At 43.2% G+C, this 15,692-nt stretch overlaps 1 protein-coding gene across 6 annotated transcripts in view; it reads right to left on the reverse strand.

The window, feature by feature from the left end:
- PIGG (phosphatidylinositol glycan anchor biosynthesis class G) overlaps positions 1 to 15,692 on the reverse strand; it is a 56,371-nt gene that overhangs the window by 630 nt on the left and 40,049 nt on the right. For 5 of the 6 annotated variants that reach the window (XM_042985223.1, XM_042985222.1, XM_007093169.3 and 2 more), the window contains one exon: positions 12,390 to 12,863. The exons of the other annotated variant lie outside the window; for it this stretch is intronic. In XM_042985223.1, the coding sequence (XP_042841157.1) occupies positions 12,650 to 12,863 (214 nt within the window). In that variant the 3' untranslated portion in view covers positions 12,390 to 12,649. Of the gene's footprint in view, positions 1 to 12,389; positions 12,864 to 15,692 lie in introns of those variants that run through there. 6 annotated transcript variants of the gene reach the window in all.

A 15,692-nucleotide genomic window follows, 5' to 3' on the forward strand; every position in this document is an offset into this window, starting at 1 on the left:
CTGAAAATAAGTTATATTTGGTTTATTTGCAAATATTTTGAGGTAACAGCCACAGTAACTGAATTATTTTGCAAATCCAGACTGGCATATGTCATTCTCTTCTCCGTGTAGGGTTGGGGCAGGAGTGGCTTCAGTGCCTGGGAGGTGGGGAGGGGCTGCCAGTCCTTCTGGGAAACAAAGGCCTCAGGATCCCAGGCTATTCTGAAGGTGACCTTCTCCCTCTGGCAGGAATCCCTGTAGGCCCCTCTACCCCAGGGCATTTGCAGGACATTGGGTCAGCCTCCATCTTGTTCATCTTAGGAGCTTTCTTTCTGCCTGCTCTCTCACCTCCCAGCCTCTGTAAGAGTGCCCGTCCCCTGTCCCCCAACCCTGTGTCCTCTTGTCCTGGCTCAGCTGGGACATCACCTTTGCTGAGACCTCCCTTGATTCCCCTGCAGGACAGCGTCTGCTCTGTATTCCCCCTTCTTGTCCCCGGGGGCGTGCCCCTGAGGGTCCCTCTTGCCTATTTGGTGTAACTCAGGTTATTTTTCCCTAAGTGCGTTACTTTGGTTCTCCACGGTGGAGCCACTCCCAGCATGAGCTCTGCCCGCCACTTGCCGCCTCCCTCACCTCTTCCGACCCAGTCCAGCCTGAGGCTGGGGGAAAGAAGGCCCCGCCAGCTGCCGGACGTCTTGTCCTCACTTGCCCAACCAAGAAGCATTTATAAAGACTGCAGGCCAGCCCCCGGGATCCCAAGGGTCCGTCCATGCACACTATACAGTATTGTTTTTGGATATTTTCAAACTTCACCTGGGCACACACCATCATCTTTGTCGGCGGCCTGGGCACCGCCTGATCGATGGCTAATTTGTATGGAGTGCTTGGCATGGGCCAGGCACTTTGGTTTCACTGCCTCCTTTAATCTTGAAAACGATGGCTTTACAGGTGGGAAAGCTGAGACTTGGGGAACTCGGTTCTGTGCCCAGGTTAGAGCCGGCGTGAGAACTGCCATCTGAACTCAGTCCAGCCGCAAGGCAGGACCAATTTTCTGTTTCTAAGCAGCATTTGTGGGAGTTTTGTAAACCCAGGCACAGGGTGGGTAGTGTGACAATCTCCATGTCCCTTCTGACCCCTGGGTGCTTATAACCAGCCACCTGCTCACGTCCCTCTTCCGGGTCCCTGAGGACCCTGAACTCAGTCTTTGCCACAAATTTCACATCTTCCCCTTCTTGGCTGAGTGACTCCCATCACTCACCCCCGGAATCCTGTCCTACATGCCCTGTACACACCCACCTCCGAGCTCTTCAACTCAGCACTCTGCTAACTCACCTCATTCAGTGTTTCATTCAACAACTGTCAGCTGGGCCAGATGCTGGGGGTTCCAGAGGGTGCCCCACACTCCCTAACTGCCACTCACCCTGATTCAAGTGCCTGTGCTTGCTCTTGGGAGAACTGGAGGGCAAAGAGATTTTACATTCTTTTTTTTTTTTCCACGCTAAGTACAGAAATCTGTATGTATTTTATACATAGAGCACATCTCAGTTTGGACCAGCTGCATTCCAAATGCCCAGTAGCTGCGTGTGGAGAGTCTTAGAGCAGCCTCTCGCATGCTTCTTTTATTTTGATTGAGGAAAATGTTAGACACAAAGCGTTGCATATAAAGAACACACACGTATCAGCATTGAGATTCAGTGTGCGCTGCTAGGAAACGTCAAACTAAAACCCCAAATTTTAAGATTTTAAAGTGTTGTTTCCCATGTTTGGTCCACATTTCTCTTTTACTCTTAAATATACACAGGTAACATCTATTAACCGTAATGTATTACAGGAGCAGCCAGAGCCTCCGCCTCGTCTTTCTGGCCACACTTCACTCAAGCTGGTTACGGACCATTGCCATATTTTTGTCCTTCTACCACAAAAGTGTGTGTCCATGCACAGGATACAGTATTGTTTTTGCATGCTTTTAAACTGTACATGATGGTATCATACTATATTTGATCTTCCCGTAATATGCTTTCTTGCACTCAGCATTATGTGTCTGAGATTGATCTGTGGTTCTCCCTGTGCCTGCGGCATATTTCCTCTGACACATTGTGTCCCACTGATTCCACTGTGCGGACAAATGGCAGTAAGTCACCCCTGGATCATGTCCTTTCTCACTTTCATAGTCCACAGGGCAAGGAAAATGCTTTACCTGTCTTCCTGTTTCCGTAGGTCCCACACCCATGTGTGATTGCACCGTGTGGTGTGGAGATGGGGGTTCAGAGAGTTATAGCCCCCAGCAGCACACAGCCCCAGGTCCCCATCTCAGCACCCCTTCGCTTTGTCTTCTCCTTTTTTGTTGGGAAATGGCGTCTCCGTGTCCTCACTTGCATTTCCACTCTTACTAGAGAGGTGTCTGTACTGATTGTTCAGTGCCTTCTTCTGCGTTGTTCTTGGCCCTTTCTACATGCATATTAGATGAGACTGTCGCTTGGCATGCAGAGCCTTGCTGGGGTGCGGAACGAAACCACACTGGATTTTCATGTTAATCTGGGTGAATGCCACCCCAACAATTGTGAGCCCCTTCATCCATCCTTGAGTAAGTCTCTCTCTTCACTTGTTTGGGTCTTCCTATATGTTTGTCAATAAATCTCCATATTTTTGTCTGTAAATACCTTGCATGACTTGAGTCAGATTTTCCCTGAGATGCATTTCAAGTTTTGTGGTTATTGTCAATGCTGTCTTTTTGAAAACTATGTTATCTACTTGTTTGGTTTAAAGACTATTACTGATCTTGTATACAGATTTTGTACCCAGCAACATTGCAAACATTTCTTTTCAGTTCTAATAACCTATTTCCAATATCATCTGTGATTATTGATGGTTTTGTTTCTTGTTCTCCAAACCCTCTGCCATGTTTTCTGGCCCGAGTGTCCCCTCTCCTCTCCCCTCCCTCTCCCTCCCTCCTCTTCCCCCCACCTCTCTCTCTCTCTTTTTCTTTCTTTCTTTCTTTCTCTTTCTTTTCTTTTCTTTTCTTTTCTTTTCTTTTCTTTTTTTAGAAAGAAGCTTTTTGTTGTTTATTGGGGGAGGGGTGGAGAGAGAGAGAGAAAGACAGAGAGAGAGAGACAGAGAGAATCCCAAGCAGGCTCCATGCTGTCAGCACAGAGCCTGATGTAGGGTTCAATCTCATGACTGTGAAAACATGACCTGAGCCAAAATCAAGAGCCCAATGCTTAACCACCTGAGCCTCCCAGGCGCCCCCCACCACCCAAGTGTTCTTTCTAAGATCTCCAACACAAACTTGAATAGAGGTGGGGATGACAGGACTGAAGTCATTAAGTATGGGGCTTGTCTGGGCTCTTGGTAGATATCTTTTAATATTTTAAGCATGTTTTCTTCTATTTTTAGTTTAGTTTTGTATAAATTGGTATTGAATTCCATCAGTGCTTTTTTTTTTTTAATTTTTTTTTCTTTTTTTTTTTTTTTCAACGTTTATCTTATTTTTTGGGACAGAGAGAGACAGAGCATGAACGGGGGAGGGACAGAGAGAGAGGGAGACACAGAATCGGAAACAGGCTCCAGGCTCTGAGCCATCAGCCCAGAGCCTGACGCGGGGCTCGAACTCACGGACCGTGAGATCGTGACCTGGCTGAAGTCGGACGCTTAACCGACTGCGCCACCCAGGCGCCCCCATCAGTGCTTTTCTCTCATCATCATAGTCATTTATTTTCTCGATTAATCTGTTACTGTGGTAAATTACACTCATCTATATTTCAATGTTAAATCAAACTAATAATGCATCATTTCAGTCAGTTTTACTATCGTTTTGCCCTCCTACTCTGTATTTCCACCCCCATAAGCAGCCCTTTCTTTGGTAATATGCTTCTGTATTTATGGGAAACAGTGAGTACACTGCTATTCTGATTATTTCCATTTTGGGTGTGATTACTGACTTCTTATTACTGAACTTTGGGATAGACTCCTGGAACTCCCAACTCAGTGCATGACCTTTTCTCTTCACAATGCCAATAGTTCTGGATTTTTTTTTTCCCCAAAATCAGTATTCTACTTTATTAAGATCATAAACATCATCCACTGGTGAAGTATACAGTGTTCCATGACCTCATTATCTTTCTTGTTTTCCTTGAAATTAACAACCGACGTTTTCCATGAACCCGTGGCCAACTCATCCCCAGCTTTTGACAAAAATGAAAACATGATGTTCATGTGTCCAAACATGCCAAGTAATCCAGGAGTTCTTTTCATATAGGCCTCCTTTCCCGGGCCCTCCCCCTCTCCTGACATGGGCTCTGTGGGTCTCTGCACAACCAATATTAGGGATCTCACCCTGCTCCTCTCGGATCCCTGCATGTAGCTGCACACTGTGTCCCAAGATCTTCATGGCAGGAAGTGGAGCTGAATTCGCGCGAAGTGACACTGGCCAGTTACAGATGTTTATAGCAGCTTTATTCATAATTGCCAAAACTTGGAAGCAACCAAGAGTGCTTTCAGTAGGCGCATGGATAAAGAAACTGGTGCCTCCAGACAATGGAGTATTATTCAGCACTAAAAAGAAATGAGCTAAACCATGAGAAGATATGGAGAAACTTTAAACGCATATTGCTAAGTGAAAGAAGCCAGTCTGTAAAGGCTACATACTGTAATATCCCAATTGTGTGACATTCTGGAAAAGGAAAACTATGGAGACAGTAAAAAGATCAGTGGTTTCCAGGGTTTTGGGGAGGGAGGGATGAATGTGCGGAGCACAGTGGATTTTTAGGGCAGTAAAATTATTCTATATAATGATAAATGATATAATGGTGGATTCATGTCATTACACATTTCTCAGAACTAATAAAATATTCAAGACAAAGAGTGAACCCTAATGTAAACTGTAGACTTTAGCTAATAATAATGTATCAACATTGGCTCACCAATTATAACAAGTGTACCTCACTACTGGAAGATGTTAATAGAGGAAACTATGTGTGGGGGAGTGTAATATGAGAACTCCCTGCACTTTCCAATGAATTTTTCTGTACACTCAGAACTATTCTAAAAGATAGTGCCAGTCATTTTTTAAAAAATAAAAGACAATGGTGAAGATAAAATGTACTACTAAAAACTATTAAATTAATTCAAAGGCAAGAAAGAAATAGAATAACAGTGACAAAAAGGAAAACAAATAGAGAACTTACAGCTCTACATCCAACCTACAAATAACTACATTCAATGTAAATGGCCTAAATATTCCAAATTAAAAGGCAGAGATTGTTAGACTGGATAGAAGAGCAGGACCTAAGTTTTGCGTTTATAAGAGCCTTCGATACATTTTTAATACAAACACAGTAGATTGAAATCAAAATGGAGGAGAAGTTATATGCAAACACTAATCAAAAGAAAGTTGGAGTGGCAGTATTAGTATCAGATAAAATAGACTTTAAGACAGAGTATTACCAGAGATAAAGAGGTATATTTCATAATGATATAAAGTAAATATATCAGGAAGATATAACAAATATCAATGTATACATGTCTAATAACAGGTTCAAAAGTCATTTAAAATTTTTAGGGGCGCCTGTGTGGCTCAGTCGGTTAAGCCTCCGACTTCGACTCAGGTCATGATCTCACGGTTTGTGGGTTTGAGTCCCACGTCAGGCTCTGTGCTGACAGCTCAGAGCCTGTGTCAGACCCTGCCTCAGATTCTGTGTCTCCCTCTCTCTCTGTCCCTCCCCTGCTTGTTCTCTGTCAAAAGTAAATAAACATTTTAAAAATTTATTAAAAAAATAAAAGTTATTTAAAAATTTTTCTTATTGAAGTATAGTTGACATACGTGACATTAGTTTTACATGTACAAGATAGTGATTCAACAATTAATAATTATGTAATGTTAACAGTAAGTATCACCATCTGTCACTGGATGTTATTATATTGACTATATTCCCTATGCTGTACTTTTCATCCCCTTGACCTCTTTATTTTATAACTGGGAGTTTGTACTCTTAATCTCCTTCACTTATTTGACACACCCCTACACCAACCCCTCTCCCACCCTGACAACCTCCAGTTTGTCCTCTGTATTTATGAGTCTGTTTCTGTTTTTGTTGTTTTGTTTTTTAGATTCTGCATATGAAGTCATATGGTATTTGTCTTTCTTTGTCTAGCTTATTTCACTTAGTAACCCGTAGGCCATAAATAACAGAATTTCATTCTTTTTATGTCTGAGTAATATTTCATTGTGTATATATACCACATCTTTTTTTTTATTAATATGAAATTTATTGTCAAATTGGTTTCCATACAACACCCAGTGCTCATCCCAACAGGTGTCCTCCTCAATGCCAATCACCCACTTTCCCCTCTCCCCTACCCCCCCCCGTCAACCTTCAGTTTGCTCTCAGTTTTTAAGAGTCTCTTATGGTTTGGCTTCCTCCCTCTCTAACCTTTTTTTTCCCTTCCCCTCCCCCATGGTCTTCTGTTAAGTTTCTCAGGATCCACATAAGAGTGAAAACATATGGTATCTGTCTTTCTCTGTATGACTTATTTCACTTAGCATAACACTCTCCAGTTCCATCCACGTTGCTACAAAAGGCCATATTTCATTTTTTCTCATTGCCAAGTAGTATTCCATTGTGTATATAAACCACGATTTCTTTATCCATTCGTCAGTTGATGGACATTTAGGCTCTTTCCATAATTTAGATATTGTTGAGAGTGCTGCTATAAACATTGGGGTACAAGTGCCCCTATGCGTCAGCACTCCTGTATCCCTTGAGTAAATGCCTAGCAGAGCTATTGCCGGGTCATAGGGTAGATCTATTTTTAATTTTTTGAGGAACTTCCACACTGTTTTCCAGAGTGGCTGCACCAGTTTGCATTCCCACCAACAGTGCAAGAGGGTTCCCGTTTCTCCACATCCTCTCCAGCATCTATAGTCTCCTTTTTTGTTCATTTTAGCCACTCTGACTAGCATGAGGTGTATACCACATCTTCTTTATCCATTCATCTATCAACGGACATTTAGGTTGCTTCCATATCTGGGCTATTGCAAATAAACTGCAATAAACACAGGGGTGCATATATCTTTTTGAATTAGTTTTTTGTTTTTGTTGTGTAATACCCTGTAGTGGAATTACTGGATCATACAGTATTTGTTTTTAATTTTTTGAGGAAACCCCATATTTTCCACAGTGGTTGCATCAATTATCAATCCCACCACTAGTGCATGAGAACTCCCTTTTCTCCACATCCTCGCCAACACTTGTTATTTCTTGTGTTTTTGATTTTAGCCACTGTGACTGGTGTGAGGCAATATCTCACTGTGGTTTTGATTTGCATTTCCCTGATGATTAGCGATGTTGAACATCTTCTCACGTGTCTGTTGGCCATCTGTATTTGTGTTTTGCAAAAACATCTGTTCAAGCCCACTGCCCATTTTAAAACCTTTTTTTTCTTTTTTTGGATTGAGTTGTATGATTCTTTATACCTTTTGGATGTTGATCCCTTATCAGATATATCATTTGTAAATATCTTTTCCCATTCAGTAGCTTGCCTTTTTGTTTGTTGATGGTTTACTTTGCTATGCAAAATGCTTTAGTTTGGTGCAGTCCCTACAATTTATTTTTGCTTTTGTTTCTTTTGCCTGAGAAGACATAACCAGAGAAAACGTTGCTACAGTTGATAAATTACTGTCAATGTTTTCATCTGGGAATTTTATGGTTTTGTCTCATAATCAGGTTTTAAATCCATTTTGGGTTTATTTTTGTGTATGGTGTATGGAAGTGGTCCCATGTCATTCTTTTGCATGTAGCTGTCCGGTTTTCCCAATGCCATCTATTAAGAGACTGTCTTTTCCCCATTGTATATTCTTGCCTCATTTGTGACAGATTGACCATATAAGCTTGAGTTTATTTCTGGGTTCTCTAGCCTGTTCCATTGATCTATGTGTCTGTTTCTGTGCCAGTACCATACTCTTTTGATTATTATAAATTTGTAATGTATCTGGCAATCTGGGATTGTGATATGTCAGCTTTGGTCTTTCTTAAAATGCTTTGGCTGTTTGAGGTCCTTTGTGGTTCTATACACATGTGAGGATTATTTGTTCTAGTATTGTGAAAAATGCAATTGATATTTTGATAGGAATTGCATTAAATATGTAGATTTTTGGGGACAGATAATATGAACATTTTGACAGTATTATTTTGATCCATGAGCATGGTATATCTTTTCATTTGTGTTTTTACTTTCTTTTATCAATGTCTTACAATTCTTAGAGTACAGGTCTTTCACCTCCCTTGCTAAATTTACTTGTAGGTGTTTAACTTTAAAAAAAAAAATTTTTTTAACGTTTATTTATTTTTGAGACAGAGAGAGACAGAGCATGAACAGGGGAGGAGCAGAGAGAGAGGGAGACACAGAATCTGAAACAGGCTCCAGGCTCTGAGCTGTCAGCACAGAGCCCAATGTGGGGCTCGAACTCACCGACCGTGAGATCATGACCTGAGCCGAAGTCGGACGCTCAACCGACCAAGCCACCCAGGCGCCCCGGTGTTTAACTTTTTTGTGTGCAGTTGGAAATGGAACTGTTTTCTTAATGTATCTTTTTTGCTACCTCATTATTATTGCATAGAAATGCAAAATACATGAAGCAAAAACTAACAGATCTAAGAGAGAAACACATAGATCCACAATCATAGTTAGAAATTGTAGCTATCCTCTCAGTAATTGAAAGAATAAGTAGACAAATCAGTAAGGATGTAGAAGGTCTGGCTGACAACTACTTTGACCTAATCAACAGGTATAAGATATCACACTAAATGATTGCTGAAACTACAGTTTTTCTTCTTTTCCTATTGCACATGGAATCAAGATGGACCAACTACTAGGCCAAAAAGTGAAGCAGGAAATATTTCAAACTGGATTATAATAAAAATGCAGCATATGAAATTTTGTAAATACAGTGAAAATAAACCTTACAGAGAAATTTATAGCTTTAAATGTTTATTTTGGAGAGGTAAAAAGGCTTAAAATGATTTTAAGTTTCTATTTTTAAAATCTAGGAGAAAAGACACAGAGCAACTGTTGTTCATAACCATATTAACTATTTGATGGCCAGGAACCAATTTTTAAAAAAAAAAATTTTTTTTTTAACGTTTATTTATTTTTGAGACAGAGAGAGACAGAGCATGAACAGGGGAGGAGCAGAGAGAGAGGGAGACACAGAATCTGAAACAGGCTCCAGGCTCTGAGCTGTCAGCACAGAGCCCGACGCGGGGCTCGAACTCACGGACCGTGAGATCATGACCTGAGCCGAAGTCAGACGCTTAACCGACCGAGCCACCCAGGCGCCCCGGCCAGGAACCAATTTTAAGCATCTTGTATCTTAACATGATAGCAAATGTAGACACTTTGCTATATGTAGCTACATTTTAGGAAACTGATTGGGGGCTTGAGTATGATATGAATTGCATCCTCATGGTTTTCTATTTAAAATAATGGAAAATAGATCCCCAGTTACTGTTTTAGCATGAAACAATGGATTTTCAGAATGGATTATTAAGTGGGAAATGACCTGTAACTAGAAAAAAAATTTTTAGAAAGTGATAAAAAAAATCTTAAAATATTTGTAAATTAAATATTCAGTATCTGTACATTAAGAAACACTCTCCCATCAAAAGGACAAGAAATAGGGGCACCTGGGTGGCTCAGTCAGTTAAGCAACTGACTTCGGTTCAGGTCACGATCCCTCTGTTTGTGGGTTTGAGCCCCACGTTGGGCTCTGTGCTGACAGCTCTGAGCCTGGAGCCTGCTTCAGATTCTGTGTCTCCCTTGCTCTCTGCCCCTCTCCTGCTCATGCTGTCTCTCTTTCTCTCTCTCAAAAAAATAAACATTAAAAAATTATTTAAAAGGACAAGAAATAACAAAGGCGTTCATGAGGATGTGGAGAAAAGCAGCCCTTGTGCATTGTTGGTGGGAATGTAAATTGGTGTGGCCGCTATGGAAACAATATGGAGGTTCCTCAAAAAACTAAAAATAGAACAACCATATAATCCAACAATTGCACTTCTGAGTATTTATCTGAGGGAAATAAAAACACTAACTCAAAAAGATACCTGTACCTCCAGATTCATAGCAGCATTATTTACAATAGCCAAGATATGAAGACAAACTAAGTGCCCATTGATGGATGAATGGATAAAGAAAACATGGCATATATTTGTACACACACACACACACACACACACACACACAATATTGCCATATGCGACAACATAGATGGATCTTGAGGGCATTATGCTAAGTGAAATAACTCAGAGAGAGACAAATCCTGTATGATCTCTCTTATATATGGGATCCCAAACAAACAAACAAAACCAAAGCTCATAGATACAGAAAACGAATTGGGGGTTGCTAGAGGCGGGGAATGGGGGTGGATGAAGGGGGTCAAGAGGTATAAACTTTCAGTTATAAAATAAATCCTGGGGATATAATGTGCAGCATGATGATTATAGTTTAAGATATATTTAATTTTTTAAAATGTTTATTTTTGAGAGAGAGATAGAGCGTGAGCAGGGGAGGGGCAGAGAGAGAGGCAGACACAGAATCCAAAGCAGGCTCCGGGTTCTGAGCTGTCAGCACAGAGCCTGATGTGGGGCTTGAACCCACGAACTGCGAGATCGTGACCTGAGCTGAAGTCGGACACTTGACTGAGCCACCCAGGCGCCCCTAGATATTATATATTTTAAAGTTGCTATGAGAGTAGATCTTAAGAGCTCTTATCACAAGAAAAAAATTGTAATTCTGTGTGGTGATGGATGTTAACTAGATTGATTGAGTTGACCATTTTGGAATATATACAAATATCAAATCATTATGGAAGTTAAAATGCATGAGTTGGAAAACTTGTATCTGCCATTGTGAGCTTTCGCTGTGTAAAGAGGTCTCTCTCTTTTTTTTAACATTTATTTATATTTGAGAGAGAGAGAGAGAGAGAGAGAGAGAGAGACAGAGTGTGAGTGGGGGAGGGGCACAGAAAGAGGGAGACAGAATCTGAAGCAGGTTCCAGGCTCCTAGCTGTCAGCACAGAGCCCGATGTGGGGCTCAAACCCACAAACAGTGAGATCATGACCTGAGCCAAAGTCGGTTGCTCAACCGACTGCGCCAACCCAGGTGCCCCAAGATGTTTCTTTAAAAAATTTTTTTCTTTAACGTTCACTTATTTTTGAGAGCGTGCGAGAGACAGAGACAGAGCATGAGTGGGGAGGGGCAGAGAGAGAAAGGCACACAGAATCTGAAGCAGGGTCCAGGCTCTGAGCTGTCAGCACAGAGCCCGACGTGGGGGGACTCAAACTCACAAACCATGAGATCATGACCTGAGCCAAAGTCAGACGCTTAAACAACTGAGCCACCCAGGTGCCCCTGATCAGTGAATTTTAATAAACTGGAGCAGAGAATTTCACTGACACAGTTTCAGATTCCACATTGCAACTAACCTTTAATTTTTGTAAGTTTATTTATTTTGAGAGACAGAGACAGTGCGAGTGGGGGAGGGGCGGAGAGAGAGGGAGACAGAGAGTCCCAAGCAGGTTCTGCACTGTAAGCATGGAGCCTGATGCGGGGCTTGAATTCACAAAACCATGAGATCACGAACGACCTGAGCCGAAACCGAGAATTGGACGCTTAACTGACTGAGCCACCCAGGCACTGCAATCTTTGCTTTTATAAAATAACTTTTATTTTAAAATAGTCTAAATCTCACAAGTTGCAAAACTAGTACAGAAAGCTCCACAGACAGTTCACCCAGCTCCCCCAACTATCTCTTACACAGACCCAGAACTTCTCAACCAGGTAATTGCTAACTCAGGTGCAGACCTTAATAGGGCTTCACCTGTTTTACATGCACTTGCTTTTTCTCCAGTTAACCTTTAAGAAACCATTGTTTGTCGAATTTTAATGGAGTCTGAAAAAGAACATCCACAAGGATTAGAAAAAGAATACTCCTCCTCCCTTTCCCAACCATGTATTTGTGTGACTACTTCAACCAAACACACATATCACAACAGAATGATTGCAGAATCTAACCATCAGACGCTACAGAGATTTGCAAAAACGTAAAACAATGCCACTCTCCTCAGTACGTATTTTTCTTTTGGAAAAAAATAGTTACTTTTCTTAAAAATATGCTATGTTAACATGGACTGAACTTACATCTTTATTTTCAATGACTAGGTTTTGAATGTCTTCATGTTGATAGATGAAACCCACCCATGATAACCGAAGCTCCCCGAGACCTCCAGTGTCTTCTAGGGTAGCGAAGGGTCTGAGCTCTGTGAGGTAAACGCCGGCAGTGGGTAAGCCTCCTCCCACAGACTTCCCGGGCTCTCTTAAGTCCACACGACGCCACAATAACACATACGTTTGAGTCAGAGGAAATTAGAAGTTCAGAAGTTTATGGAGTTACTGTCAACAAGGGAACATGATTCATATCCAAACTATTTTAAAGTGACCTTTCAAATCACTTACTATTTGATCTAAATTCAAGTATAGCAGTGAAAGAAACTGAAGCTATTCATCAACTCTGTAGAATTCACAATATTTTTAAGAATGTTCTCGCATTTAAACAGATTTTTTTCACTACTCAAATGCATGAAGTGAATGGACTTTAAAAATACATTGTTCTCCCCAGTGCCTATGACTTTGTGTTGGTTTGATCCATGGCTGTGAAGAACACACAGATGGCAGCTGTGATGAGGATGTGCATTCCCTCATAAAGAAGTTTTGGAGAAAACACACTCCATATAAATAAATGGTAACGCAGGGATGTCACCAAAATGATATATGCAGAAACTGGAAAAGAACAGATCAGTGCGTAGCAGAAGCAAGCATGACTCAGTGCAGAACCACTGTTAATAAAAAGGGAAATATGTATTAGTATCTGCCACTTCCGCCTCATATAAGGCATGAACATAAAAGCAAACGAGATTTTTACTTTGAAAATGACCATGGTAATTCTTGTTCCTGGCCCTCCACCCCCACCCCGCCCTCCCAGTCTGGATCTGGTCAGTCTGATGGGTAGGAGCTTGCCTGAGGGGACAACCGCTGCAGGTGGCTAACCTGTCCCTCTCCAGTGTCACAATCTGCAAGAATGGTTTTGAAAAGTGCCCTCCAGCTTTCGCAGTCATGTTTAAGAATTATGTGCATGTACTACTATACAGCACAAATATTACGAAACACACTGAAAAGAAAATCCCACTGGATGAGATACAAGTTTTGAGCTCTGCTTTGTGCTGCCCAGTGAAGCATCTGGTTGGTGTGGTCTGGGGACACTGGCCTGCGAGTGTTTGCTAAGCAAACGAACCGCGAAGAACATGCCCAAACATGAAACAGCCCTCAAAGCACATGCTCAGGTCGTGATCTCACGGTCTGTGAGCTCGAGTCCCACGTTGGGCTCTGCGCTGACAGCGTGGAGCCTTCCTTGGGATTCTCTGTCTCCCCCTCTCTCTCCCCCTCCCCCACCGTCTTAAAAATAAATAAATAAACATTAAAAAAAAGAAGACAAGTTTTAGTTCTGACGCCTCCCCTCAAACACTGCAATGAGTGTCAGTGGCTTTTCTGTGGTCAGTCTATGCCACGCATCACCGCTGCCCACTCTTCCTGAAGTGTGGCCTTCATCACACACACAGCTATCTTCACTGGGCAGGACTCACATCAGCAGTGCTTCGTATGGGGATATGGACATGGGCCTGGGATTACTGGACTTCCAGGTGGGGAGCAAGCACACCCACCGGAGTAGATGCTCTGTGTGCTTAGGGGAGTCTTGGGGTGTCATGCTCATACTGGGAAGGGTCTGGACATGAAAGGTGAGCAATGAGTTCTGTGTAGAGCAAAGGCTGGGAGGCAGAGGAGTGAGTGTGTGCACATACGTGCTCCACAAAGGGGCTCCCTGGGCCTGTCGACCAGGCACAACTATCTGGTGCCATCTAAGATTCCCCCCAGTGTGCTCACTGTCCAGTGAGAAGAGCCAAACAGTCACTCAAGGGCCAAAGGATGCCTGGCCCCTCATGCTCACAGTTCTTGTCCCCTTCTGTGCCCTCACCTTGCCCTAACTGGTTCTCCATCTTGGGCCTTGGTGCCCATCCTTCCTTCCTGCCGCATTCTCCAGCTGCCCCATCATCCCCGGCAGGCAACATACTCTCTCTGCTTCTACTTGTGTGCCATCCTGTGGCCTCGTCCCTTTGCACGTGCTCCTCTCCAGCTCCCTTGACTGATCGTGACCACTTCCACCCACATGCCCTTCTCTTGGCAGCTGTCCTGACCAACACCAGCAGACTCAGGGGCTCAGCCATTCTGGGCTCATCTCTGTGATGTGCTCAGCAAGTAACGGACCCATCTCTCTGCTACTGCCACCAGCCCATGAGCTCCTGCACCTCGGGTCCCACTGAAGATCCAGTCCATTAGGCCGAGGACCTCCAGGGAGCTGGGCCCTGAGGCATTATCTCATTACGTCCCTCAAGGCCACTGCACCAATACCGGTGAAACTCTTGGGAACAGCTTCCTGGATGAATGCTTGTGGCCCATGGCTCTGCTACCCCTCTCTTGGGGAGTGCCATGGAGTCCGTGCTTAGCTAAGAGCCTGCGGACCTTGCTCCCTTCTTGAGCAGACAGCACGGAAGCTGGAGCTTGCCACAATTTCGCACGTAGTAAACATGACCTAGTTAGAAAACTCTGGCTTCTTCCTTCCATAGCAACATTCAGGGGGTCACCATTCCCACAACCTCAGCAAAGATGACGTGCACTGTAGGGAGTGAATGAAGGCCTCACGGCCTAGCTCAGCATGGCTGCCCATGCCACCAGGCTCTAGACCTGAAGCCAGCCCCTGTAGCCAAGGGTCACGAACACCCAGGGCCCAGTTTCTGAGCCACTAGCAATATTTTCTTTTTCTACTATTTTAATATAGCTCTAGTTTTCTTACTTGACTGAAACAAAACAACTCCAAAAACCAATGAGTAGAACTTGATGTAAAAGTAAAAGCTTTTAAAAAAGAAAAAGCAAAACCTTTTCTAAAATAAAAGAGAAACATTTCTTAATTAGGGAAAACGTCATGTAATACTCTCCAGTTGATTAAAATGCTTTCAGCTTACTTTAAAAAAATGCTTTTTTTTTTTTTTTCTCCCCAATACAGATAGATGAAAAGTGTCAGGAAAATCAAACTGCGATCCCAGCACCAGAGAAGCTGCCCTTCACAGAAGCCTAGGCTCTCACTGTCTGGCCCTCATCCTCCCTGGCCCACCTGTTCAGCTGGTCTGCAGACCAGACACGGTGTGCTTAGCAGAGCCATGTGCACTAAGGCAGTCAAGCTCTCCAAGGCAGAGGCGAGCACGTCTTGCCAACTCATGGCCCTCTGGGTCCCCAACACATGACGGCACTGACGAGGACCGAGGCCTCCCAACCCAACCTAACCCTGGTCACAGAGACATCTAGGAGGCTGCTAGGGAGAGAACCAACAGGCCAGTAGTGGTCTCGTGGCCCATGTGGGTTCACAGGCAGCACGAGAGCCTGAAGGTCATCGCGGGCAGTGCAGCGGCCCCCACATGCCTCTGCTCCAGCCAGCAGTGCCTTGGCTTGCAGGAGCTGACCATCAGACGAGCAGTGACTATCCACAGATGGTCCCCAAGTGTGCATCCGAGGAAAACACACTGACTTGTAGGCATCTCTCCTCAGGAAACCTAGAG

This window comes from Panthera tigris, chromosome B1 (genome assembly GCF_018350195.1).
Source record: "Panthera tigris isolate Pti1 chromosome B1, P.tigris_Pti1_mat1.1, whole genome shotgun sequence".
NCBI lineage: Eukaryota > Metazoa > Chordata > Mammalia > Carnivora > Felidae > Panthera > Panthera tigris.